The 24,781-nt window shown below is 44.8% G+C and overlaps 1 protein-coding gene across 2 annotated transcripts; it reads right to left on the bottom strand.

Moving 5' to 3' along the window:
* On the bottom strand, nt 1-23,812 carry LOC100550455 (monocarboxylate transporter 2-like). 2 transcript variants are annotated; one of them, XM_085235857.1, is made up of 5 exons: nt 23,641-23,812; nt 23,128-23,385; nt 8,318-8,461; nt 3,687-4,559; nt 1-2,170 (listed from the first exon to the last, which is right to left on the bottom strand). In XM_085235857.1, exons 2-5 carry the CDS (start codon nt 23,342-23,344, stop codon nt 1,878-1,880), a joined length of 1,527 nt encoding a protein of 508 aa, XP_085091983.1. In that variant the 5' UTR covers nt 23,345-23,385; nt 23,641-23,812; the 3' UTR covers nt 1-1,877. The 2 variants fall into 2 exon arrangements, with proteins under 2 accessions (XP_085091983.1, XP_003210221.4); XM_003210173.4 differs by lacking the exons at nt 23,128-23,385; nt 23,641-23,812 and adding exons at nt 16,439-16,698; nt 17,002-17,104 and having other exon boundaries at nt 2-2,170.
* Nucleotides 23,813-24,781: the final 969 nt, after the last annotated feature.

Below are 24,781 nucleotides of genomic sequence, written 5' to 3'. Positions count from 1 at the left end.
TGTACAAATTCTGGTTTTTTTTTTTTTTTTTTCCCCCCCAAGAAATGCAATATAAGAAAAACATTCAAGTCCTCATGCTGTCACAAGATAAAGCCCATTATTCTTCAGTGAAACAAAAGATTTCATTGTAGAACTTTTCTATGAGACATGAGTGATCCACATTTAAGAGGACAGTGTATCTGTGGCAAGATTTTTACAAATCATTCTTCATAGCATGTATGTAAGTGATAATTAAATACAGTTCTCGGGTGATAAAGACATGGGGAAAAAAAAAGAAAAAGACAACTTTATTTGATCACATACGGGTTCCACTGATGCAAAGAAAGGTGATAGCTGCCCTGTGGACAGCTGATACCTTCAGGTTTGGGTTTTCTACCTCCAAAGTCTTGGTTTTTATCTGTCCATTTGGAGCTCAACTTGAAAAGACTTATGATTCAACTACAGGATGCCATGCTCAGTATCCACAGCTCTCAGGCAATGGCTGCTTATTACAAAATATAACAGTGCTTGCTGTCAGACCCCAGATCAACATTATCACCAGCAGAGGAGAGATTCCTACATGGCCTTAGCTCCACTTCTGCAACATTGACCTAGGGAAGCAGTATTTCCTGCAGCAGGATAGCATGAGGCCACCAGGTATATTGCAGCACCAGCAATGGGATGGTGAGTAGCTGGGAGGAGGTGTTCAGATTCCCTCCAGGCTGAATGCACGAAGTTCCATCTCTAGGACAGTGTTTTAAATCATTAAGCTTAAATAGAACAATGCACAAAGGAGGCAGGCAGTGGTTTAATGCCCACTTGCTGGTATTTTCTATTTTCCAGCAGTAGGATGCCTGTGCTCAGCTGGCAGGCTGTCAGCTCCCTTCCTCAGCTGCTGATTGCTTTCTTCTGTATATGGCCAAGGCTCCTCACTCAGGGCAATGGATCCCATTTCAGCTATAGCATATCTAAGCTTTATTCACTGACTTGATGCCCATTTCAGTTGTACAATTAACTAGTTGTAATTATTGCTTCACCAGGGTGTTGTAAAAAGCTAAAAACTGTAAGGCACTTAGATATTGGTAATATGTGATCTCATAGGGGGGAAAAAAAAAAAAAAACTTGAACAAAGTTTAAGTAGTTTAAGACTAAGTTTCTGCCCTGCACAGACAAATGACCTGGAATAAGGACTCCTGCAGTATATTAGCTTGATGTATTCCCCCTGAAAAATGCCATTTTGCTAAATGCAGAGGTCCCTGATAAAGTCCATGGTCAAGCTACCATGAGCCACTCTGAGTCAGCTCCTTCCAAGCATGCTGTGGCCACAGGGACAGGCTGCTTTGCTGCTAGCACAGGCACGTACTGCCCTTGTGTGTTCAGTTGGCTCTAGCTTGTGTATTTAAGATGAGCATCTGGTCTATTTTCTTTTTCCATGAGATAGAGGTGGTACCAAATTCCTGGGATAATTCTGATGACGCAGTCAAAAAGTCAAAGTGTTTGGACAGCCTGGTGAGGAGATCCAGCCACCGCAGTGCTCAATGCAAAGCCCATGGAAGCTGGTGGAAGGGCTCAGCATTGACCCTGCTGGTCATTGCCCTTTTCACCAAACAGAGCTATAGAACTGGGAATAATAGTAGGGTAGTGGCTACAGGCCCTCTGGAAAATGGGAAATGTCTGAAGAAAAATGGTTCAGATCCTTTGGTACATGGATGGATACTGCTCTGTGTGTCCCAGCACTTTATAAGAAACTAAATTCGTTTCTGTTCTAGTCTTCTCTTAAGACAAAGAAAACACATGGCAAAGTACAGGGCAAAATTTAGAAAATCTGGTGTGATTTCACAGCTAGTGCCAACATAAGCAACATGGAGGCAATTTCCTGTCCAGCCACGAGAACAGGTTTAAACTTCATTTGTGCCATTTGCTTCTTTCTTTAGTCCTTCTTGTTCCTCTCTCAGAGGTTCCAACTCAGGTCCATCCTGTACATGTTCTTTGTTCCAGTTATTTCTGCCTTCATTTTCTGTCCTTACAGGCTTAGTATCCTCTTCTTTTGCCTTTCTTTTCTTCTCCTCCTTGGCAAGCATACGGTAATTATAGTAGTTCATGATGAACAGGAACGTTCCTGCCAGGACCATCACAGCCCCACATTTAATGAACATATATTTATAGTCCCCAAAAGTATCGATAAGTGTTCCTGTAAAAGACATTAAAAAAAAAAAAAAGAAACTTAGAGATGAAGGAAAGACTACTGTGTTATCAGTTCCTATCTGTGAAAGGACACCCTTGTGGCTTTAGGGACTCAGCTTTTGGTCACAGCTGCCCTTTCTGCATTTCTACCTGTGATCTGAGGATTAAAGTGCACAGTGTGGAACTGGAAAACATTAGTTCCAGGGAAAGCAAAGATGATGCCTTCAGTGTCAGATAATTTCAATGCCAAGACAAATGTGACAGGTTCCTTTGAAAGGTTAATGCCTCTGTTATGGAGTAACAGAGTAATTGAAGGGAGACGGCTTAATTGAAATGTCAGTGTTCTCCATTATGTCAAAATGTAATGCAAATCTTATTGGGATTATGATCCTAAGCATTAATTCCCACTTACTGGAGCATCATGGACCATTCGTAACATTCCAGATCCTAATTAAAGAAAGACTCACTACTAACCTGACATTCATAGTGCAGATAGACCTCCTTGAAACTGGCCTATCATCCATTAGCTCTCTGACTTTTTGGAATATGTTCTCCTCCTTAAAGTGAGGGATCTTAATTACATCCTGACTGACCCTTGATGTGAAAAGCTGATGATTAATTATCCCACTGCATAACACTAACAAGGGATTTTGTGGCCACCAAATACATTTCCTGATCACAAAAAGAGTAATTTTCAACTGTTTTTGGTCACTAGTTCTTCCTGAATCACTCTTAGATGTCTTCATACACTGTTTTCAATGCACAGTGCATTTCACGTGGGTGGTGAAACATCAACCAAATGTTAATTGCAATTTTTTTTTCCTTTTCTGCTAATCAGGATGACCTAGAGGTCTCCTAAATAGGTTTCAATGAGAGTTTTAATGAGTAGAGTATTGGAAAATACAACAGTAGGATACCTACCTCTTTTCCTTTGAGAATAAGACAAAGCCATAAAACACACTGGGAACAATTTACTTAGTTCATTGAAGCAGAACCCTTGCAGTAGGTTATTAAAATGCCAAAGAACCAATAAATTTGCTGCTTATTAAAGTAGCAGGGAAAACCCTACAAAACTAATATTACTGATTATTACATAGAACTGCTTTAGCCTCATTAGCAATCTCTGGTCATTAAGTTATTTTTTCCACACAGAAAATTATGTAGCTCAGAAAATGGTCATTTTTAAATTGTGTTTTCTTTGTCATTAATTAAATAATGAATCTCTAAGACAGCAAGAGTTTACAGCTGCTTCTGTCGTACTGGATGAGCTACATGGTAATATGAAAAATTGAAAGGCTCTGCATCACTCCCCAAACTGTTGACTTCAGCTCCAGTACTACACAGAAAGGAGTAGAGGAGAATTACTGGATGAGACACCTAAGGTTGCCAGCAGAAGAAAGGTGGGTGGGAAGAAGAGAAAAAAAATATTTTGAATCCCTTCTGACAAACTGTGTTGGCAAGAGGTTACATGCAGTTTGAGGGAGCAACTACCCAGTGAAAGCAGGAGGAGGAAGGGCACTCACCTCCAATGGGTGGTCCCAGCAATATCGTGCAGCACTCCGCTATGGTGACCAAGCCAACAGCACTTGTGAAGCGGGAAGCTCCCACGAGGTCCATGAGAGTTTCAAAAAGCATGGCACAGACCATGCCGAAGGCCAAGCCAAAAAAGACAGAGTAAATGACAAGCCCCGTGTAGCCAGAAGCCAGTGGGCACAGAAGATGGCAAGTGCCATTGAAAGCAATGGAGAAGCTGAAGAAGTATTGAATCCGTGGCCTCACCCACTTGCTGTTTGCAATGATGCCAGTGATCGGCCTGGCAACCATATCCACAATAGCAAGAATTGAAAGGAGGAAAGCAGCTGAATATTCATCGATGCCAATGTGCTTTGCATAGGGTGCCAGAAAAACAATGGGAGCAAAGAAGCCCAGGAACATGAGCACATTTCCAATCAGGTAAATCAAGAACCCTCTGTGCTTAAAGAGGGAAAAATCAAGGTACTTATTGACTTTTTCACAACAGTCCCTTTCTTCCTCCTCTTCTGTTTTGGTCTCTGTATGGATGTTAGTGGGACTATTCATATCTATGGCATCCTTAGTGACTTCTTTCAGGATCTCCTTCCCTTCCTCAATTGACTGGGTTTTGACTGAGACTTTGTCTGCACTGATGGGTCTGAAGAGGGCTCCAGCAACACAGCAGTGTAATAAAATTGCCCCAAGAATTAAAAAGCTGCCCCTCCAGCCATAGTTGTCAAAAAGAAACTGGTTGAGAGGAGCCAAGGTGCAAAGCATGACAGGGCTCCCTGCCATAGCAAGGCCATTGGCAATAGGTCTTCTCTTCAAAAAGTATCTCCCTATGATTATCACTGATGGCTGAAGGTTGAGAGCGAGTCCCAGTCCTGAAACAAAGAAAAACAATTGAGACACATAAAGAAAGCTTTGAGACCCATTGCGTCTTCAAATCGTTGTTCTAGGCAAATTCATGGAAAACCAGTAGCTTTCAATATGAAAGTCTGGTGCTAACCACCGAAGCACATCCTTCTCAAGCAAACTGCTGCCAGCGCTCCCTCCATGGTGGTGGGCACCAGATGTGCCCAGAAAGGTTGCATCAGACTTCCCAGATGCTCCTCAACTGGTGATGTGAGCGAGCCGTGTCTGATGTATAAGATTTAGAGGTCTGCAAGTACACAGCAAAACAGCTACTGAGGATACCAATTACACAGGACCGTAGAGTGTTCCTTCTAATTAAAATTTATTTTTACTACGTTTAGATATATAAATGATATTATAAATCTGCATTGCTAATTCAGCAATCCAGCTTCTCTTGCACAGCTAAAATCTGAAAGAAACACCAAATGCAGTGATGACCTCAACGCTCTGTGGTTCTATTTAAGAGCACTAGTGAATGTTGATCTCTTCTTTCTGCACATTTCTAAGACTTGTAGTATTTCCTTAAAAGATTAAATTTGCAAAACTCCATCAAAACGACATTTTAAAATTATGCCACGTATTTTTCACCCTATCATCTAGGAAAGAATGAGCCACATTAGAACAAAGCAGAAATGTAATCCTTGAAGTGATTATACCAGAGAACATGAATCCTGAAAATAGGGTCATGCAGATTTTTTTCTTGTTCATTAGTCTATATAATTAGTTTGTTTAACTCTGCAGTACATAATTAGGCATATTGCTTTACAGAAGAGAATTTAGAAAGGTCAAGGTCCTCAAAATTAATTAAGGAATGCTATCATTAGTCACTGATAGGGTAGAAACCAACTGATGCAGGAGAATTTGACTGATGTTAGATAGCTTAAATTTGAACAGTTTTACAAAATTATGCTTTTTGCTAAGTCTCAGATATGTATTTTTTTAATTACTTGCAAGTTTACAACTCCAAAAAGAAATAAAAAAGACATCACCGAAACTAGCCTTGATAGGAAACAGATTCTCAATATGAATTTCTGGATCTGAAGAGCCCATGCATTTGGTAGGTCATTAGGAAATACAGCTTATTCCTAATTTATAAGGGATGAGGTTCATGCCTATAAGGAGGTCTGACCCAAAAGCTGTGTAGGCAAGACACAGCACTGTGAGAGAGCACAGCTGGAAGTGCTCAGAAATGGGAATTATTTTCACCCAAGAAGATGCAGCACAGTAGACTAGGATCTGCTTGAAGTCCATATTCCCAGGCTGGTAGGTATGTGCAAATACTGAACTGTCTTTTTCACAGAATCCTTTTTAGATCTATTCCATATCACGAGGTGAAGGAAAATCAGACTGGATGCCAGCTGCCCACTTAGCCAATAATCAACTTGCATCTTTTATTATATGAACATTAATTTGCCAGTCAGACAAATCTAATTTAATATTACATCATGCTCTTCCCATTAATTAAATTTGGAGAGTTTCAAGTCGGCTGACTGGAATTTCAATTTACTTTAACCTTTTGGCTGGCTTTAGGTGAAAATATTTATTTCCATTTTATTCCAGCTTTTTGAAACTACAGTAACTTTGCTATGATTGAAGTTGTTACTCAAATAACCACATTTTCTCCCCAGGAATATGACAGAAAGGTCTATTGATGGTGTTGCATGAGCAGAACCAAGCTGGTGCTCCACAAAACATCATTGCCTAGATTAAATTCATCTCCCCCAGGAGGAAGTAATGGTGCTGCACGAGTGAGATGAGTAGCTATTGATCTGGTTTTTCCTTTATTAGTAAGGGAAGACCCTACCAGGTATTTAAATGCTCAGCCTCAAGAGCTAAAGCAAAGACTCAAGTTTAATTTTTCCGTGTACTTCACCCTAGATTCGATTTTATTTAATGATGGCCCTGTTGATAGAGATTAAACTGAAATCAGACCAGTCCATATCAGCTTGTGTTTAGCTTTGAAATCTGCTTCTTCTACCTCAGTTATGTGCCTGAACATCTACCCAATGTGTCCAGGCTGGCATCCATCCAGGCCCACAGCTTGCACGCCCCATTTCTTTGTCTAAGTGCTATTGGGAAACAAGCAATTAGTGAGGAAGAGAACCTGGGTTTTACAGCACGTGCAGGGAGGTGCCTCATGCAGCCCACAGCTCGGTGCTGTCACGGACAGAGCTGCTTCAAAGCTGCCTCCAACAGCAATCTGACAGGAGCCTGGCCCCTGTTCTGCATACAAATGGAAGGAGACAAAATCAAGAAAGCAAGCAAGATTGCCTTGTCTAATCCCTGTACTGTAAACAGGCACTTCCCGCTCTGCTCCTCTGAAGAGATTTCTATTAACATACCACAGGCACAGGAGTGTGGTGGATACCTCCCAGTACCAACTGTCCAGTTGTGCTTCCATCCCGGGGCATTCCGAGAACACAGACCTTGACATCAGCCCAGAAAGGAGGCTGGAAAATGTGTGATGTTTACAGGCTGCTTTTTAGCAAATCACCCCTGCAGAAGGCTCTCTTCTTGTACAGCAACACTGTCTCGTGTGATGAGCAGGCAGCTTCATAATTGCCCTTGAATGCTTCCATGTTAGGCCTGACCAGCAACAGCACTTCAGGCATAATTAGAGGCATCAAGCACGTTAGCAGGATTACAAACCTCTTCCTCTCTCTGTCAAATTAATATTCCTTCCCCTGCACAAGTACCATGCCTGGAAATGATGGGTTATTAGCTAAGACCTCATCCATACAGCCACCCCCATATGCAGCACACAGGAGGGAAGGCATCTCCAATGAAAAATGTGAATCTCTCTGAGGAAACATCCCAGCTCTACCAACAAGGACTTATGGTTTCCACGTGCTCATCCAGCATTAGGTAGCTTGCTAGAGGATGCTATTTTTTGGTGGGGAATAAAGCAAGTCCATGTATCACTACATTTTGAGATGGAATCCTACATGAGGGTTTGTTCAGAACTGTGCAGATTTGAAAAAGCAATGCGGGTCCATCCCAATTTGCCTTGATATTGGCTGGTTTTATTGATTTTAAAGGGTGGAGTCACACTTTTCACGTTCAGAGAGCAGCAATACTTCATGTATCTGCACTGAGCCAGGGAATGCTCAGGTAAAGCATATACCTTGCAATCTCAAAAGCCAGTTTTGAACTACTGGGCCTATGCCTCCTCCTAATAGAGTTTCCAACATGGACATTCATATTTCACTACAGAAAATTCAAAGAATAACTTTAATAAGAAAACATAATTGTTGTTGGTCTAATGAACATTATTTTCAAATAAAGACTTCCTAACCTGGCACGCAGGCAAATGCAACGTAAACCAAAGCAACTCTCTGTAATTTCATTTCATATGTCTCAGAGAGGGAAGCTAACACACAATTCCATCAGAGCACGGGTGCGTTCTTCACAGATACATTTGTACCCTGGGCAGAGCACAGTCAGCCTGCATTGACTTCAGCAGGAGCTGAGTGGCCATCCTCACCATTGCCTCTGGCTGACAGCACTCAGCTGCAAAGAATACATCCCTGCACGCGATGGTCAGCCAGGGACATGGAGCTAAACTGGGAACAGACTTCGTGCCAAAGCTCAGCTGCAGTCAGCAAGCCAGAAGCCCCCTGCCACCTTTATGCCACCAAATTCCCATTACCTTTAGCCCAAAGGAGGATGCCCAAGCCATCAGAAATGAACTTCAAGTGTGAGTCAAAAGGAAACGCTTTCTTCTTACCTGTAATGAAGCCCACGCAGATGTAGAGCTGCACGATGCTGGTGCAGAAGGCAGCTGAGACCATCCCAATGCCACACAGCAGGCCTCCGAGGATAACCACGGGTCGGCTGCCATAGCGGTTCACTAAAATGCTGCTAATGGGACCTGGGGAAAGAGAGAAATGAGGTCCTTGAATTGGGAGTGTCTAACAGAAGGCAGGTAAAACTAGCAGTATCAGTACCCCTGGGTGCTGCTGACAGCTTCCAGTGTGACTTCAGGAAGAAAACAGAAAAAGAAAGTTGATGTGCACTGCGTGGGGATGGCAGTGTGTCCCATGCCACACAGTGGCTGTGATGATGACAGTCCCTATCCCAGGAATGAACAGCTTCATCACAGCAGGCAAACAGCGATACTGGGTGAATACACAACCCCAGCATAGGAGCTCCATGATTTATTATTAGGATGCTAAACCACACACACAAAGCAGTGGTTCATATTATGAGGCTGATATCATGAACACTGTTGCATTTTTAATGTCTCTACTTAATGCAATTCCGATACTGCTGACCAGGATTGAAGCTTGAGCAGAACAGTTAATTAATTCTTAATAGCAGCCTCTGTCAGTAGAAACAGTTCAGGATGATGGATGAACTGGTTCCAGGGAACCAGTTTGGTCTTGTATTTATTAAAGAAGTAGTTCAGGAAAACACAAAATTATGAAAGAGAGAAATGGCTTAACAAAGACTGCAGATACCAAACGGAAGCATTTAAATCTGAGGAAGTGAAACAAGACTGTGGCTTTGGCCAGAAGTTCTTGTTTACTGTAGCCCAAGTTAGCTGTAGGACCTGTAGAAATCAGAATCAGATATGTTGGAAGGACTGTGGAGATTTCAGGTCCCAACTCCTGCTCGAAGCAGAACCAATTTTGCTGAGTGGTTATCTAAGAAGAGCACAAAGCTCTCCCCTGGGGCAGCCTCCATGAAGGCAATGTCCCAACACAGCTCCCTGCTCTCCTGAGCAGTCAGGGGGATCTCAGGCAGGCTTTACTGCAGGTCTCGGTGACCTTCAGTTAACAGTCTTCATCTGCTATCATCAGTGTTATCAGCTTTACAGGGGGATAATCAGCCCCATTTGTTTGCCTGCTTGGGTGGAGAGCTGTAGTCTCAAAGGTGCTATCAGCCCAGGCTGGGCCGTGCCCATAGGGAATGGTGAAGAGCTTAGGAGCAGCCTTAGTCTCTCTCCTTTGCACCCTGAAACCTTAACTTCCAGGCACTGTGAGCTTGTTTTGCTAAAACAGCACAGCCTGTGGGATCACAGTCCATGCTTGCGAGCAGCAGCATTTGGGCTCTCTGACCAGTTCACCCACATCACACTGGTGCTGAAGACCTTGAAGATACCAACTGCAACCAGGGAGAGGAGAAAGCAAGGAGTAGGGCATCTGCTCTGAACCTTTCCAGAGACTGGAGAATCCCAGCAAAGGTCACAAGTGCCCAGCCTGCAGGGAAAGCATCTGCCAGACCAATGCCTTATGAGACATAGGAGAATCCAACACATGGCCTCAAACAGACGGGAAACCAAACCTCCCTGTGCTGCTCACAGGGTGAAGGTTTCATAACAGTCCTGAGCAGAACTTTTAAACGCACTGAAGCAAATCATGTCCTCCAAATTACTTCCACTTAAGTCATTTGGACCTACAGAAACATAGAGGCGATTGTCCATAGTCTTTAAAGGAGCAGCCTTTTAGGAGGTGTCCCATCTCTCGGCAGAAACTCTAACACGCAAGATGTCACATAGCTGTGCACACTTCAGCACACAAACCCTGCCAGTGTGGCCACAAATCACAGATGTGCACACCTCCACCCTGCCCAGGTGTCTGCAGCAATCAGTGTCACCCCACCAGATGCCAACGCACTGCTCCTGCCCTGCAGGACCCGCAGCGCACTGCTCATAGGGATCAGCCATCAGATGTGAGCTCAGACAGCAGCGTTCTGGGGAGTTGGAGAGAACATCAAATAGCTCGCGTCAGGGAGAGGAATTAAGAGGAGGGAACAACAAAGCCAGGGCTGCAGTGGTGGGAAATGGAAACAAGATTACTACTTTGCTTGCAGCTATTGCAAAAATTAAAAGTGTGACAGCATCTGGAAACGGAGTGGAATTGAAAAAACAGGCCCTGTCATTTACCAGTTATTCAGCACGCATGAAAAGAATAAAGATGCTATGCGTTACCACACACAAAATCTATTAATGGGAACTTAGATCCCAAGGCACCTTTGCTTGCTCACACTGCTCTGGCATGCAGGAACCACAGGCTTCTGCCCTCAAACCCACCCCACCTGGCTGAAGAGCTAACAGGGGTTGGGCTGATTTTGTTTCTTAATTGCAAAGCCAGGTGAGGATAGGACAAGAGAAATAGCCAACTAAGTGCCCAGGAAGCTGCCAGGGTTGCCAGTGTGACCTTGCAGAAGCAGCAACAGGAATGCTGTTGGAGTCCCTGAGAAGTCATTCTAAGGAGCAAAAGCCATCTTGGCTGCAGAGCATGTCCCCAGGAATGGCACTGTGGGGACCTGAGCAGCATCACCAAGCCAGCATCCTCCCTACAGAATCCCCATTGCAGCAGAAAGCACATAGCAATTTCTAATGGGGAAATTGGAGGTAAGATTCAATCATTGCCTTGCACCACACTGTATTAAAAGGATGAGGCTGCTGACACGGCTGCCAACGGGGAGAAGGGATGGCATATCTCACCCAGAGAACTGTTCACACCATATATCCCCTGAAGATGCTGCTGGGACAATTGCACTCCGGGAAGACTGACATCATGCAGAGTGCTGTCCCCAGCTCATATAAATCATCCTGATTTAGTGCCCTTCCTGCACAAAGCCTCTCCTTTCTCATACCTGTGACAGCTTTCCATCGGCTGTCAGCTGGGGCATGGAAGGCCGTGTCAGAGGCTGATCATGGCTGCATGCAGAGCACAGCAGCTCGCCGCTGGGAAAGCACGCAAGCCCTGCATCATTTGTTAGCTTGTCCAATTACTTTTCACCTTGAGTTTTGTGTTTGCAGAAGTGAAAAGGACCCTGAAGGGGAGACTGTAAAACCATGAAGAAAATGCAAAGTGCCCTGGGCTCTCCCCATCTCTCCCCCACAAAGCCAGGCCTTCTTCTCATTTCTTCTTCTTGAGCCACTGAACTATGGGGCAGGCAGGAAGTAAGGCAGATGTGGCACTTAACAAGAAATATCAATCCAGACTGGCTTAAACTCCTGCAAGTGTGACAGTGCTCAAGAAATAGACACCTGAATTGCTTTTCTGTTTTTCTCAGTAGGCCTTATGAATTTTTTATGGCCAGCAAAACTTCCAGTGTTGGTGCAAAACACCAATGTATTTTTAACAAGAATTCTACTTCAAGTGTTCTTCTCTCCCTTACCTGTGACCACATACGTATTCCTCGTTTGTAAAGGCTGCTTTGTGATTTATTTTAATTTTTTTAACTTGACCAGATATTAACAGCACCAACTTTCCCCATCGTCAGCGGAACCTGGCTGGCATGAACTGCTGCTGAAATATTTCTGCACCAGGTTCAGGCAGCCTTTAGTCGAGAAGCCTTTATGCAACGTGGGCTTATCCCAGGTTTCACAACACCGACCTTCTGACCATGCAAACACCGTACAAATACCGCATTTCTGCTACCAGGACCACGTGATGGTCGTGCAGGTGATAAAACACCAATGCTTCAAAGTGCGCTCTGCGTGGGGCGGAGATGTGGGAGCAGCTGTGTCCCCAGCACCGGGGCTGCACGCACAGCTCAGCTTTTCCCAGCTTTCTGAAGAGCTGTGGCTGTGCAGACGTTGGTCAGAGCTGCCCAGATGATAGTTTATGTTTTCCAATCTGCTGTGAAAACACAGATAATGTGCAGAGGCTCAGCCGGACAGGACTGGCGGGGGCTGTGTGGAGTCACTGGGGACAGAAGGAGGGAGCGTACCCAGCTGGGAGGAAGGGAGGGAAATCATTTATACTAATAAACCAAAGCCTATTATTACACCAGTAATAAAACAACGGCAGCAGCAGGCCTGCAATTTCCTCAGTAATAATCTCATTCCCTTGGTGGGATAACAACACTGCCATTGGCCTCGTAATTTATCCACCAGGGTACCAGGCCTTTGTAGCAGAGCAGCCTCCTCATTACCCAGGCAATGAAAGAAGTGCCCTGTGTTATTAACAGGCTGCCAGGACACATGAGGGGCTGAGGAGCACGTGCACCCACCAGACACATCCTTGAAAAGCCAAGGACCCTACACATGTATTTTACACGGCAGCATCCTGAGGTTGAAAGAAAAAAAAGAAAAACAACAAAGCAGATAAGATCCAAGCTTGAGAGAGACAAAGCGTCCTCATCCTTATCCAGCAATCTTATCTGATCAGTGCCCTGGCATTTCAATTCTCAGCCCGCACTACTGATGCACTGCAGAGCAGCCACAGGCCAAAAGCTCCAAAATCAGGGCTGGAGCCAAGGTCCTTTGTGTCACTTTATATTTAAGCAATTAAATAACTGCTCCTTCAAGGGGACAGCATGGCAGGTGCCAAACACGCAGTTGCTTGTGCTCAGTGCTTCCTTGGACCTCTGGGTTGGACCCCAGCACATCACAGCTGCTCACCTTCAGAAGGTCACGGCTTCATGTTTTCTGAATTTCTTTCACATGACTTTTGTAGCTAAGCTTTTACTTTGGCAGAACCATAGCTTTTTATCCCTTCCGTCATGAAGTCCAGCTCCACATCAGCCAATACACATGTATTTCTTCAGATTAACTTCTCTTGCTCGGCCCTTTTTACACCCTACTCTACCTGGGCATGCTCTCCAAAGCCTTTGTCTATCTACCAGAAGCCCTACATAATTGGACTGAGAGAGTATGTATCTTGGGCAATCAGAATCATTAAGGTTGGATAAAAACACTAAGATCACCAAGTCCAACCATCCACCCATCCCACCATGTCCACTGACCATGTCCCTCATTGCCACATCTCCACAGTTCTTGAACTCCTCCAGGGACGGTGATTCCACCATTTTCCTGGGCAGCCTGTGTCAGTGCCTCAGCACTCTAAGAAGAAATTTTTCCTAATATCCAATCTGAACCTTTCATGGTGCAACTTAAGGCCATCGCCTCTTGACAGGTTGGCATCAATTTTCTTGCACCCCTTCCTAGAGCAACACACGAACGCATTCTGTACTGACCAAGGGAAGAAGCCTTCACACACTTAAGCACATTTTGGAGTGAATTATAACTTACTCCTGGGCTTAACAACTGCCTGCAAAACATTAAGAATTCCCCAACCAAAAGCAAAATCCTTTGCTTTCTTCTAGTTCATATTAATCTCTGTTTTTATTAAGTCTATCACATCTCTATTACTCCTGCCCAGTGACCTTTCTAGCTCCAATGAAGGACAAAATGATAAAGCTTTGTGACGAAGTCTACGAACACAGAAATATTTCACCCAAACCTATAGTGCTATTATTGCTCCTAACCAGAACAGGGCTATTTAAAAAAATAAAAAATATAAGTACATACGTGGTGACCTTGCTGGGTTTGAGCACTTTCTGGAGTCAGGAGAAGAATCCATAGCATCATCCATTACAGAAATCAAATCATCTTTCACCTGGTTTCCTTAATGAAATGTTGCTGCTACCCCACATATTGCCTCGGTGTGGGAAGATGCTGTGCTTCAATGACGTGGGGAAGCTCCTTCATCCCTGCTGGGACTCTGAGAGATGGCCACAGTGAGCAGAAGGATAGCATGATTCTATGATCCAGCACTATACAGTGGAGCCGTGCTCATGCCAGGAGCACCTGGGCTTGGTCCCCAGTGTCTGCACAGCCATCACAGGTAACACTGTGGTGTGCCATTTGGGGCTCCCTCTTGCTTCAGCCTATGCAAAACAGCCAGGCAGAACAACGCATGTCCAGTTACAACAAGTGATGGAAAGACTATAATGCAGCCCCTCAAACATAATGCAGAAGGATAAGCCCTTTGCTCTTTAGAATCACAGAACCATAGAATCCTGAAAGTTGGAAAAGACCTCTGATATCATCTAGTCCAACTGTCACACCCCTACCATCAATATTTCAGCAGGACACACAGTACACCATCCAGCTCCATGGGTTGGGGCCCCTCCTGCCCTGGAGCTGTGGCTATTTTCAGGCAACTGAGTTGAGCAAAGAGACTTGGGTGAGGTCTTCTGGTAGCAGAGAAGATTTTGATGAGGTTTAGACCGGACCAGAAGAGAACATATGCAGCTTTGATTAAGTTAAGAACTGCAGAATCAAACTCATTATTAATATAGCTTGACGCCACTGCATGTTGTAAGGTCCTTTCTAAACCTGTCACTGCAATTTATCATGCCAGCAATGTAATAAAATACAGCTATAAAATTTTGGATTAAATGCTCAAGGTCAGTGGTTGACTTTCAACTTCCCAATCTCTTGCTTGCTGCTGTAGCTGATGCTCTATTAAGCACCTACAAGCTCCGGGAGAAAGTTTCTTTGGAGAAAAGACTCAGTTGTGGGGCATCTCCAGAATTAAATCTTCAGATGTTTCATTCAATTTCAAAACAATAAATAATAAATAACTAGCGTAATGAATACTGCCTGGCTTTGGGATAAGGTTTTCACTTCAGAAGCACTCTGATTTTGCAAGAAATGGCTCTCTGTGCCTGTAAGACAGTCAGGAGATTCCCTAATATCTGTAGAAATTTGGAAATGTATGAACAGCACCCTGGAGATTTGGGGAGTACCACAGCAGGCATATCAAGACAAAGATCAGGACTCAACTGTGCTCCATGAACACTAACAGCTACTGGTAATGTAAGGCATCACTTCTGCCCACAGTTCTCACCTCCTTAAATCCTTAGAGAAGCCCAGTGCTGCTACAAGAACATTGCTGCTATTTCATACATAGGTTGCTCTGAAAGTAATGCCCCCTATTTATTCCTATGGAAACTATAGCAGATACAAGGAGCACAAGAACACTATTTGATAGAGAAGAGCACGGGGCTGCCTGCTTTGCTGCACACTATCCATTTTACTGTTTGTTTGTGAGCGATGGAATTGTTTTCTGCAGCCTCACTGTGATTACAAAATGCAAACACACACTCTGTCTACAGCAAGGAGTGCCTCCCCCAAACAAGCCCCTGCATCAAAGAGTTTGCCAGAGATGTGAAGGACTGTTTCCTGGGGATGTTTGCAAACAACAGCTGCTATCTGCAGGGCACTGGGACTCCTTGGGTGCGCTGCTGCAGGCTGGTGGCACAGCACAGAGGACTGAGCAAGCTGTTCTGCTACATCTCAAGCAGAGCAGTGGCACCAAGACTTTGCTCTGGGTTGTAACGAGGAGGATCACAATAGGTTCTGAATTGAGCGTTGCTTCCACTTCACTATAAAGCATCATTACTTTACATTAACAACTGCTCCACATTGCATTATAGGGAAGAAAAATACACAATTTTGGTAACAAAAAATATTTCCAGGATTGATTTAATAACCAAGATAAGTTCCAGTGATGTTTCCTGCAATCAGAGAGCATACTTTCTGTCTATCTCCAATTGCAGACTTTATTAAAGGCAGACCAAGGCTCTCACTGAGTCAGGAACGTGCTATCACAATGATTTAAAAAAGAAGGAAAAAAAAAAAAAAGAGAAAAAGCAAACTTGTGTACTGCTTTGTAACTGATAAGAATGATTGACCCTAGTAATTCCATTGCTGCGATTATAACCCGCCACAAGAAACAAGCAGCTGCTCTCCTCTGTACTCACCCTTGGCTGAACCCCCATCATTTCACACTGCCATAAGTTATCTGACTTCTGGACAGCAAAGCACCGCTACCACCTCCAGCTACATACCCTGTACCGGCTGTACTTCACATCAGAGGCAAGAGGAAAACCCCATCCCAAAGAAACACCCCTTCGTTCAACTACGCTCTGCGTGCGGACATGTTTCCCTAAACAACATTGGAAAATGCAATTAGAAAATAAACTTGCTGATAAATCAGCACAGATAGGTGCTGGTGCTTTTCCCGCGTGCTGCCCTAGAGTGGAGATATCCGACTGATATCTGTCTTACAGCAAACCCAGCGGCTGGGGCAGGCGTACTCACCTGCACCATACGTCGTGGCCAGCATGATGGAGGAGACCCACGCGATCTCGCTATAGGACGTGCCAAAGAAATCCTGGATTTCTTTGTAGAAGATGGCTATGCCTTTGGGGAAGGCGTATGCAAAGCCGATAGAAATGAAAGCCCCGAAGACCACCACCCAGCCCCAGCCACCATCCGGGGGGCCGGCGACTGGCCCTGCATCGCTGTGGGGCGGCATTGCCACAGGACGCGAGCGGGCACCTGGTGCTCCTTGGGAAGCCCTGAAAAATAAAAGTGCAGATGGGCAGGGTGAGTGCTGGCGGTGCTCCCCAGGCTGCACTGACAGCACGGCCCCAGCGCAGCTTCCAGCTATTGATTTTTGGTGTCGCGAATATTGCAAATATCAGCTAGGCTTAACAGTGCATCTCTATGGTGTCTTGGGGAAAGAGCGGGCAAACGCGGGAAATCCCAGTGGATGAAGCTAAGATTAAAAATAATGTCTCCAGCTTGGAGCAGCCCCTACTGGGAGACCCCACGGCATCCCCAACCCTGTATGAGACCCCACAGCCCCATGCAGCACCCACCTGCAGGAGCAACTCTGAGCAGTGCTGGATGGGATGGGACAGCCTCCCGAACCACACCCCATGCTGAGCCAGCAGACCAAGCCTCCTTTACACATAATGCCCCTTTTTCTTTTTTTTTTTTCCTCCTTATCTTTTGTTCCCCACCCCTACAGCACCAAAAACCAGCACCCAACCACCCTTTTGGAGTTAATTAAACCACCCACAGTAGTTTAAACAGGAATTACTGTTTTTCTGTGTTTCTATCAGCTTTCTTCCCTTCTCCTTACAAAGTTGTGCACTGTTCTCCTGTACTGCTACAACACAACAGTGCTTGGCAGATGGACACCCGATGTCTGGGAGAAATATCAGTGCTGTTTGCTCTTGCTAGAAAGTTGCATATTGCTGCCAGGCTCACGTCTTGCTCAGCCTCGCCTCCTCCTGGCTCAAGTAACAGCCTGATGTGTCTCAGAGGATATTTCTCAGCCCCAATTTTGTGCACATTCATATGGATTTCATATAGAATTGTAGAATTGTCTGAGTTGGAAGGGATCATTAGAGGCCATCTGGTCCAGCTCCCCCACAATGCACAGATATGCCTGCAGCTCCATCAGGTGCTCAGAGCCCCATCCAGCCTGACCTTGGGTGTCTCCAGGGATGCGGAATCCACCACCTCTCTGGGCAACCTGATATAGCCACTTCCATTTGTGTGCAAACATGAAGACTGGCATGATTTGGGCAAGTTTGTCCTTTAGGCTTCCCCAAGGACACGGGGAGATGGACCCACATGGCATTCCTTCTCATTTTATCATCACAAATTGCTAACTTCTGACTCAGGTGCAAATGTGCCAGCCACTAATGAAATGAGAAGGAGATCCCCTCCTCCCTATCCCAGCATCCCTCCAGCACTACCCACACAGCGTGTGCCACCATAAATCCCACTTTTCTACACAGGCAATTAAGAAATAATGGAGAAGGGAAAGGAATTGCTGCCTGGCTCTGTCATTTTCCTGGTGCTGTTAAGCTTTAAAAATCCCCTTACAATACATCTGCAAGATGTTTTACACGTATTACAGCCATTCCTTTCTCCCTATAAAATTGAGTAAACTCAAGCAGAGAAGGAGTCCTTGACTCCCAAGTGTGGGGCCACAGCACAGTGACCTGGGGAATTTTGTCGTGGTGCAACCCAGCACCACTTTATGATCTGCAGGCATTCACACAGCCTGCTTTTATGGTGCAGCCCTGCAAACATGAAATCTGCCCTCACAGAGGACAGTGAAACCTTCCCAGTATGAAAAACCCTGTCTGTCTGCAGCTGAACAAGGGGACATGGGCATGGGATGGTTTTCTCCAACCAGGCACAGCTCCAGCTGTGGCCCGGGCTGGGAGATGAAAGAGGTTCCTCCTGCAGAAATGCTAAATTTGGTGCAATTTAATGAATTTCCTTTGCAGCAAACACTGGCATGGCATTTTCTGGGTAAATGTCCACAGAAACTGAATGTAAAAATAGAACTGGAGCAGGAAATCATAGCTACAGGAGATACTGGAAAGGGAACAAATGATTTCTAAAAATCCCTGAAAACCATCCCTTTTGCATTGGTGTTGTTGCTCTGATAAGATGGTCTCAAGCAGAATGCATTCATCTGAGGGAAAGGTGGTGGGGAGTTCTTCCAACACCAAGCCTGCAGCAGAAATCCTGGGCTGGAGAGAGCAAAAAGGGCTTCCTTGCAATGCAGGGAGATGTGGGGCAGGAACTCAGCCCCAGGCCGGACTCCGCTCCTGCATCTATGGGGAGCAGCCACTCCCTGCAGGGCAGGTTTGTTAATTTGTTGGCAGGCAGCAGCAAAATTGATTAAAATTGCAAAATACTTTTTCCACTGACTCATTTCCCTATCACAATCCTCTATGTAAATATATGATAGCTATTGTATTCCCAGCACTCAGCTCCAGTGCTGGGGAGAGAAAAGGGGCAAAGGGGAAAGGGGCTGGGAACAAGCTCAGGGCTGAATCTGCTCCCCATCTACCCAGATTTTCCCCCTCCTCCCGTTTTGCACTCTTTGCAGTTCTTGCTGATATTTTAAGTCTTGATTTTTTAAATCAAGTTTCCTTTGCTTTTGAAGCCTGAAGAGTGACTAGAGTTGGCCACCTGAGTGTTTTCCTTATCCAAAAAAAAAAAAAAAAAAAAAAAAAAAAAGTAAAAAAATGTGGGCTCTTCTGAGAATAGAAAAATGTGGGCTCTTCTGAGAATGGAAAGCATTTCTTTTCATTTTTCCAGACTGGATGGGTCTTTGAGTAACCTCATGTAGCAGGAGGTGTCCCTGCCTTTAGCAGGAGGGTTGGAACTAGATGATCTTAAAGGTCCCTTCCAACCCAAACCATTCTACCATTCCATTCTTTGTGGGTCAGTTTGTTATTTAGAAAGGATGTTACCTGGAGCCTTTTGCTCAAGGTGTTCTATTGCAGTCAGAGGTGGAAGCTACAGCTCCATAACTCAACAGTGTTTTTCTCTCATTCAGCCTTTGGTAGTCAATTAAAGGCTTTAGAAACTGCTAACACTTCAAGAAAAGAGGGAAATTAAAAAAAACAACCTGTCCCTCTCTCTGCTGTGGGAGAGCACCTGGAGAAGTAATTTCGCCTCTTTCAGTGCCCATGGTTCCTGTTCCCACAACATGGTTGTGTTTCTCAAAGCTGTACTGCTGTCACTTTCTATTTACTAACAAAATGCAGTAGTAGTGAAGACCAATCAAACCAATCAATAACAGAGGTTAAAACTGCTCCTCCTCCAATGAAAGAGATTATGAGCAGCACTAGTTGCACAACCAAAGGGCTCTCCTTGGTGACACAGACACAACACTGGTACCTTCCTCAGCACAGTGTCTTATGAAAGAGATACCCTAGTCCTACAAAAATACACAAATGCATTTATTTTCATAATAATATTTTGTTTTCTAAGGGATCAATCCATCCTAATTTAGATCATTATTTGGCAAAACCCACCATATATGCAAAGCATCCCTACTCAAGCAATGAATTTCCAGAAACCACAACCTAAACCAACAGTGACATCAATTCTTCTGCTTCTCCCCTGTTGCAGGGTTTTAATCAGTAGCCCAAACAGAAACATTTGTGTTGGTAAGAAGATGGCAACAATTAATTTAAACCTAATAACTGGAATGTTTTCACTGGGGAATTAAAGCAAATTATTCCTTTGCTATTGCATCTTTGTCTCATTTACATCTTAATCCCAGTAGGGCTTTGCTCTGATATATCTGGAAAATCTCTGTTATAAGAAAAAAACAACATAGTTGGAGTCCTCAAAGATGCAGAGTTCAGCTATTAACATCAATGGCAGATATCATAGAATCATTAAGGTCGGAAAAGATCTCTAGGATCACCTACATAAACCCATCCCCACCATGCCCACTAACCACATCCCCCAGTGCCACATCTACCCTTGTCCAGCCATGAATGAGCCTTGAATGATTAAAAAAAAAATAGCACAAACACCATGCTTTTCCTAAACGTCACCAAATGCAGAGCTGAGTGGCATTTCAAATCATGCACACAAATAGGCAAGAAAACAGCTGAGGTGGAAGGCTGTGCTGGAGGTGCTGTCACACACTGATCAGTGCAGAGCATGTCACTCATTTGTACTGACAGCAATGGGGACTCCACTGAAGGATGTGGGGCTCAGATCTCCCCAGGTCCAGGCTGACAAGTGCATACCTTCTTGCTCAAGGGAAGCATGCAGCAAAGAAAGGCCCTTTAGCATTAGGGAAGTAAAATTAGAGCTATGTCCCATCTTTCTCCAGTTTGCCTCACCTGCTGAGTGATTGCAATTGCTCCCAGAAACCTCCCCATAGTGTCCTGAGAGAGGCAACCTAGATAACCTCCATAGGAGCAGGCATCTCTGCCTTGCCCCGAAGATGAGCCTGCTCCTGCTACCTTCCATACTGCAACATGGAAGCAAGAAACAGAATCAACCAAGGGAAGAGGTTATTTGTGCAATGGGCAGTATGGACAGCTGGGTGCTACATCCCTGCACATCAGCCCCTGTGCACTTAACGCAAGGTGATGCAACACAGTGTTACTGTAGGTGAAAGCAGCCAGGCTCCTGTGTCTGCATTTTCCATGTTTCTTTGCTCTTCTGGCTGACCGTTGTCCAGCATGATGCTTTAGTATTAACTTTCAAGGTCTTACATGGATTGTTCCGTAGGAGCTTGTTGAACTTTTGACACTGTACATCTATTTCACCCTATGAGATCAAAGAGAGGAGACACTGGGTCCAGTGCAGTGTTTGCTGAAGCTTGCTGTAATCCTGGGCTTGCAGAGCGACCTTCTCAATAACCCCTCTGTGCCACAAACATGACCTCATGCAAAGCAGCTTCCAAGACATACTCATCACCTGGATTGTCCATATCATATGAAGACTGTGTCTTCAGTGCAGTCAAAATTGCAACCAAAAGCAATATCCACTATTGTTTAGATTCCCTGTGCATCCCCTGCACACCCATGATCCCTCTGGCAAGGCTTGCTGCTGCTTTCCTCCTCCCTCAAATGCAGCCTCACTGGGTGCTGCAGAATTGCCCTATATGTTATGCTCGTGTGTGAAAGGAAGATCAAACTGAGTAATCAATTACTTGTTCAGATATTTGTTTTCCAGGATGAAGCTCCTAAATCTGTTATTATTACATACGACTCCCTTTTCTATGACTATGCTGCTGCTGTCAGATCTATGGAGGTGTCAACACCTCTTACTGAAAACAACATCTGAAAAGAGCCAAAATGCAGGTTTGCCATAGCTGATGTTGACTTGGGTGCTGGCAAGACAATGTGTGAAGGCAAAGTGAGCCTTCCAGGAATGTCCTCTTTCACCTTCATCCATGACAGAGCGCATGTAAAGGAAACTCTTTTTTTTTTTTAAATCACAACACAAAGCTATTTCCTAAAGCACATGATGTGTGTGCAGCCCATGGACAAGATGCACGTCCCACTCTTGCAGTGCTCAACCCAAACAATCCTGCTATGAAGGATGGGCACCAAGAGAATTCCTCCAGCCACAAGTTGTATATAACAGTCCTTCCCACTGTAATGACCTCATCAGAGGAGAAGACAGGCTTTGGAATGTGTGAGTTGGCACAGCCTAGGTGTTAATCTTTCCACATTTCACCCCTGCAACCCGAACTAAAAAGCACCAAGAGCCAAGCAGAGGCTGCGCCTCGTGGGCTATCAGCAACCTACACAAGGTGGCCCCTCTGCTAATTATTAACAGCAAGAGCCATGCCAGCAGGTCAGTAAAAGCAGCAGACTGATACTCGGCATCAGCATGAGGCAAGCATCCCTCTGAGCACAGCCGCGCAATGACATCGATGCGACTGAGACCCAGGAACACACACTCAGTCTACAATTTAACTGAAGTGACTGGGGGGTGCATTTGTCCATTCAGAAGGCTCTCCTCTGGAGAACAATTTAAAATGTAATCCCTTAATGATTGACAGCAAGATTGTAGCACTAGAATTAGGGAATATTTAAAAACATGCTCATATGCAAACTCAAGATTTACACCAGGAATATCCAACCTGGGCCTCGTTGAGTGAAGAGGAATTGTCTGGGGCTGCGCACAAAACATATAATATAGTTAGTATATATAAGTAAGAAATCTTCTTTTCGTGTATATATTTTTAATTAAAGCATAAGAAAAAGAGGGCAGCAAAACCATCAAGCTAGCAGGTTGGACACATAAGATTTACACCTATGTATGTCGTGCCTGCCCATCAACAGAGCTTTAGGTTTCACTTCCCAGTGTCTTTTCTACGATCATGGGTGCCATAAGCATTTTTTTGTTTGTTTGTTTTAAAAAGACAGCAAAGAATAGGAACAGAACAAAAACTATCATACCAAATATACTATAGTAACTGTCCAAATTTAAAACAATTTCCCTATGGCCAAGCATAGCAACATTTCCAATGAAATAACAAGAGCTGATGACATCATACAAGCCGTCAATAGTTACCTGTCAGAGGTGTTTTTCTTTCTTTTGCCAATGCACAGAAAAAGCTTTGTTTTAGAACATAACTTTCCAAGGACTTTCTCAAAGAAATACATTATCCTATGCCGTATGAGGAAAGGTTGAGCTCTTGCTTCACTTACCTCCCCCATAGGTGGTAGCACACATGATGGATGTGATCCAGGCAATCTGGCTGTAGGAGATCCTGAAAACAGTCTGGAGCTCTTTAAAGTAGATGGTGAAGGCTTTGGGGAAGGTGTACGAGAACCCCACAGAGATGGAGGCTCCAAACACCACCGCCCAGCCCCAGCCACCATCAGGGGGCACGTAGCCCAGGTCCGAGGTGAGCGGAGGGGACATTGTGACTGCAGAGCTTGGAGCACAAGCTGAGTCCCAGTGTCCTGCAGGGCAAAGCAAGTCTTACAGAACGTTCATATTGTACCAGAATTGTAAAATCATTTAGACTCACTCTTGAAGCCTTTTCCCAGCTATTCAAAGCTTTATGGTACAAATCTATGACAACCAAAACCACTCTTTCCTCTCTTACAACCCCAGCCAGCCCTTCCATCTGCGCTTGAAACACACTTCCCCGGAATCCTCCCCCCAGCTCCCAGGGTGAGGACAGACCCCACGTAGCACTGCAGCCCAGCTCTCACCTCACTGCTGGCTGCTGTGGGTTTTCCTCTCGCAGTCGCTCAGCCTGTCCTGCTCGGGAAGGGGGAGATGCCACACTTGTGCTGTTTTTAGGGTAAACGCTCCACTGTGCGTTTTTTAGATGCGGATGGAAAGCCTCATGATTTCAGGTTATCCCTGCTTAAAAGAATAAGTCCCATTACGTGAGCAGCAGGCGATCAGCCCCACAGTGCCTCCAGCTCCCCGTCCCATACCACGATGGGGCTTTCTGGGCTGATTTCTTCCCCAGAGCCAGCACACCAACTGCAACCACCCACCTGCAAAGAGGCCAGAGTTTGGGGCAGCAGTTCTGCTCATGCCTGGTGCCTGCCAGGTTAGCAGATTATGCTCAGGAACAAGGCAAATCAAAGAAGGCATTCACCCATTTGCATTCTTCCCATATTTCTCAATTATTAAAATAAAATAAGAGTAAAATAAATAAATAAATAAATAAATAAATAAATAAACAAACAAACAAACAAACAAACAAACCTACGTGCCTCTCAGGAGTTAATCCACAAATCTCCTCCTAAGGTCAAGACGTGAAGCTGGAGGGGAGAGGAGCATATCCCACAGCTGAGGACCTTGTGGATAAAAGGTGGGTTTTTGCCATTCTCTATTGCAAATGCAGAAGCAAGAGAAGCCAGTAAGAATGTGCATCAGCAAAGCAAAAAGGAAGCAGAACGCAACGAGATCAGACACACCCTGATGAACCTCAGGCTGCTCACTGGGAAGACAGGGACCTTGTGGGGAAAAAAAAAAAAAAGAAAGAAAAAGAAAAAAAGAAAAGAAAAGAAAAGGCTATTCAGGGAAAGTTCAGTGTAATTGGCGTCTATCCATAAGCCCATCACCTCTTGAGAAGCACAGTTTGCTCTGCACCCCTTACTGATCTAGGAGCATTTGTATAAGGTCAGAGTTGCAAAAGCATCACTGCTGGTGCAGTAAGAGGTTTTTTTGGAGAAGGATGGGCACACATCAGTCCTGGTCTCACCCTCCCCTCTCAGCATTGCAGCCACCAATGGCAGAAGGACGCGCAGTCAGGCCCCCTCCAACAGCATCAGGGGTTGCACACGTGGACTACAAACTTGGCTCCACCAGAAGCCATGAGTGGACTCACTGAACTCT

Source organism: Meleagris gallopavo, chromosome 14 (genome assembly GCF_905368555.1).
Source record: "Meleagris gallopavo chromosome 14, MGAL_WU_HG_1.1, whole genome shotgun sequence".
NCBI lineage: Eukaryota > Metazoa > Chordata > Aves > Galliformes > Phasianidae > Meleagris > Meleagris gallopavo.
This window is presented reverse-complemented; position numbering and strand designations above follow the sequence as displayed.

Excerpts from the sequence above, each read along its gene's own strand:
- LOC100550455 (XM_003210173.4), bottom strand. The coding sequence starts at position 17,096 with ATGTGTAAAGGAGGCTTGGTCTGCTGGCTCAGCATGGGGTGTGGTTCG. Across the intron at positions 8,462-16,438 it reads GGCCACGACGTATGGTGCAG|GTCCCATTAGCAGCATTTTA; the intron begins GTGAGTACGCCT and ends CTCTTTCCCCAG. Across the intron at positions 4,560-8,317 it reads CTGCGTGGGCTTCATTACAG|GACTGGGACTCGCTCTCAAC; the intron begins GTAAGAAGAAAG and ends TCTTTGTTTCAG.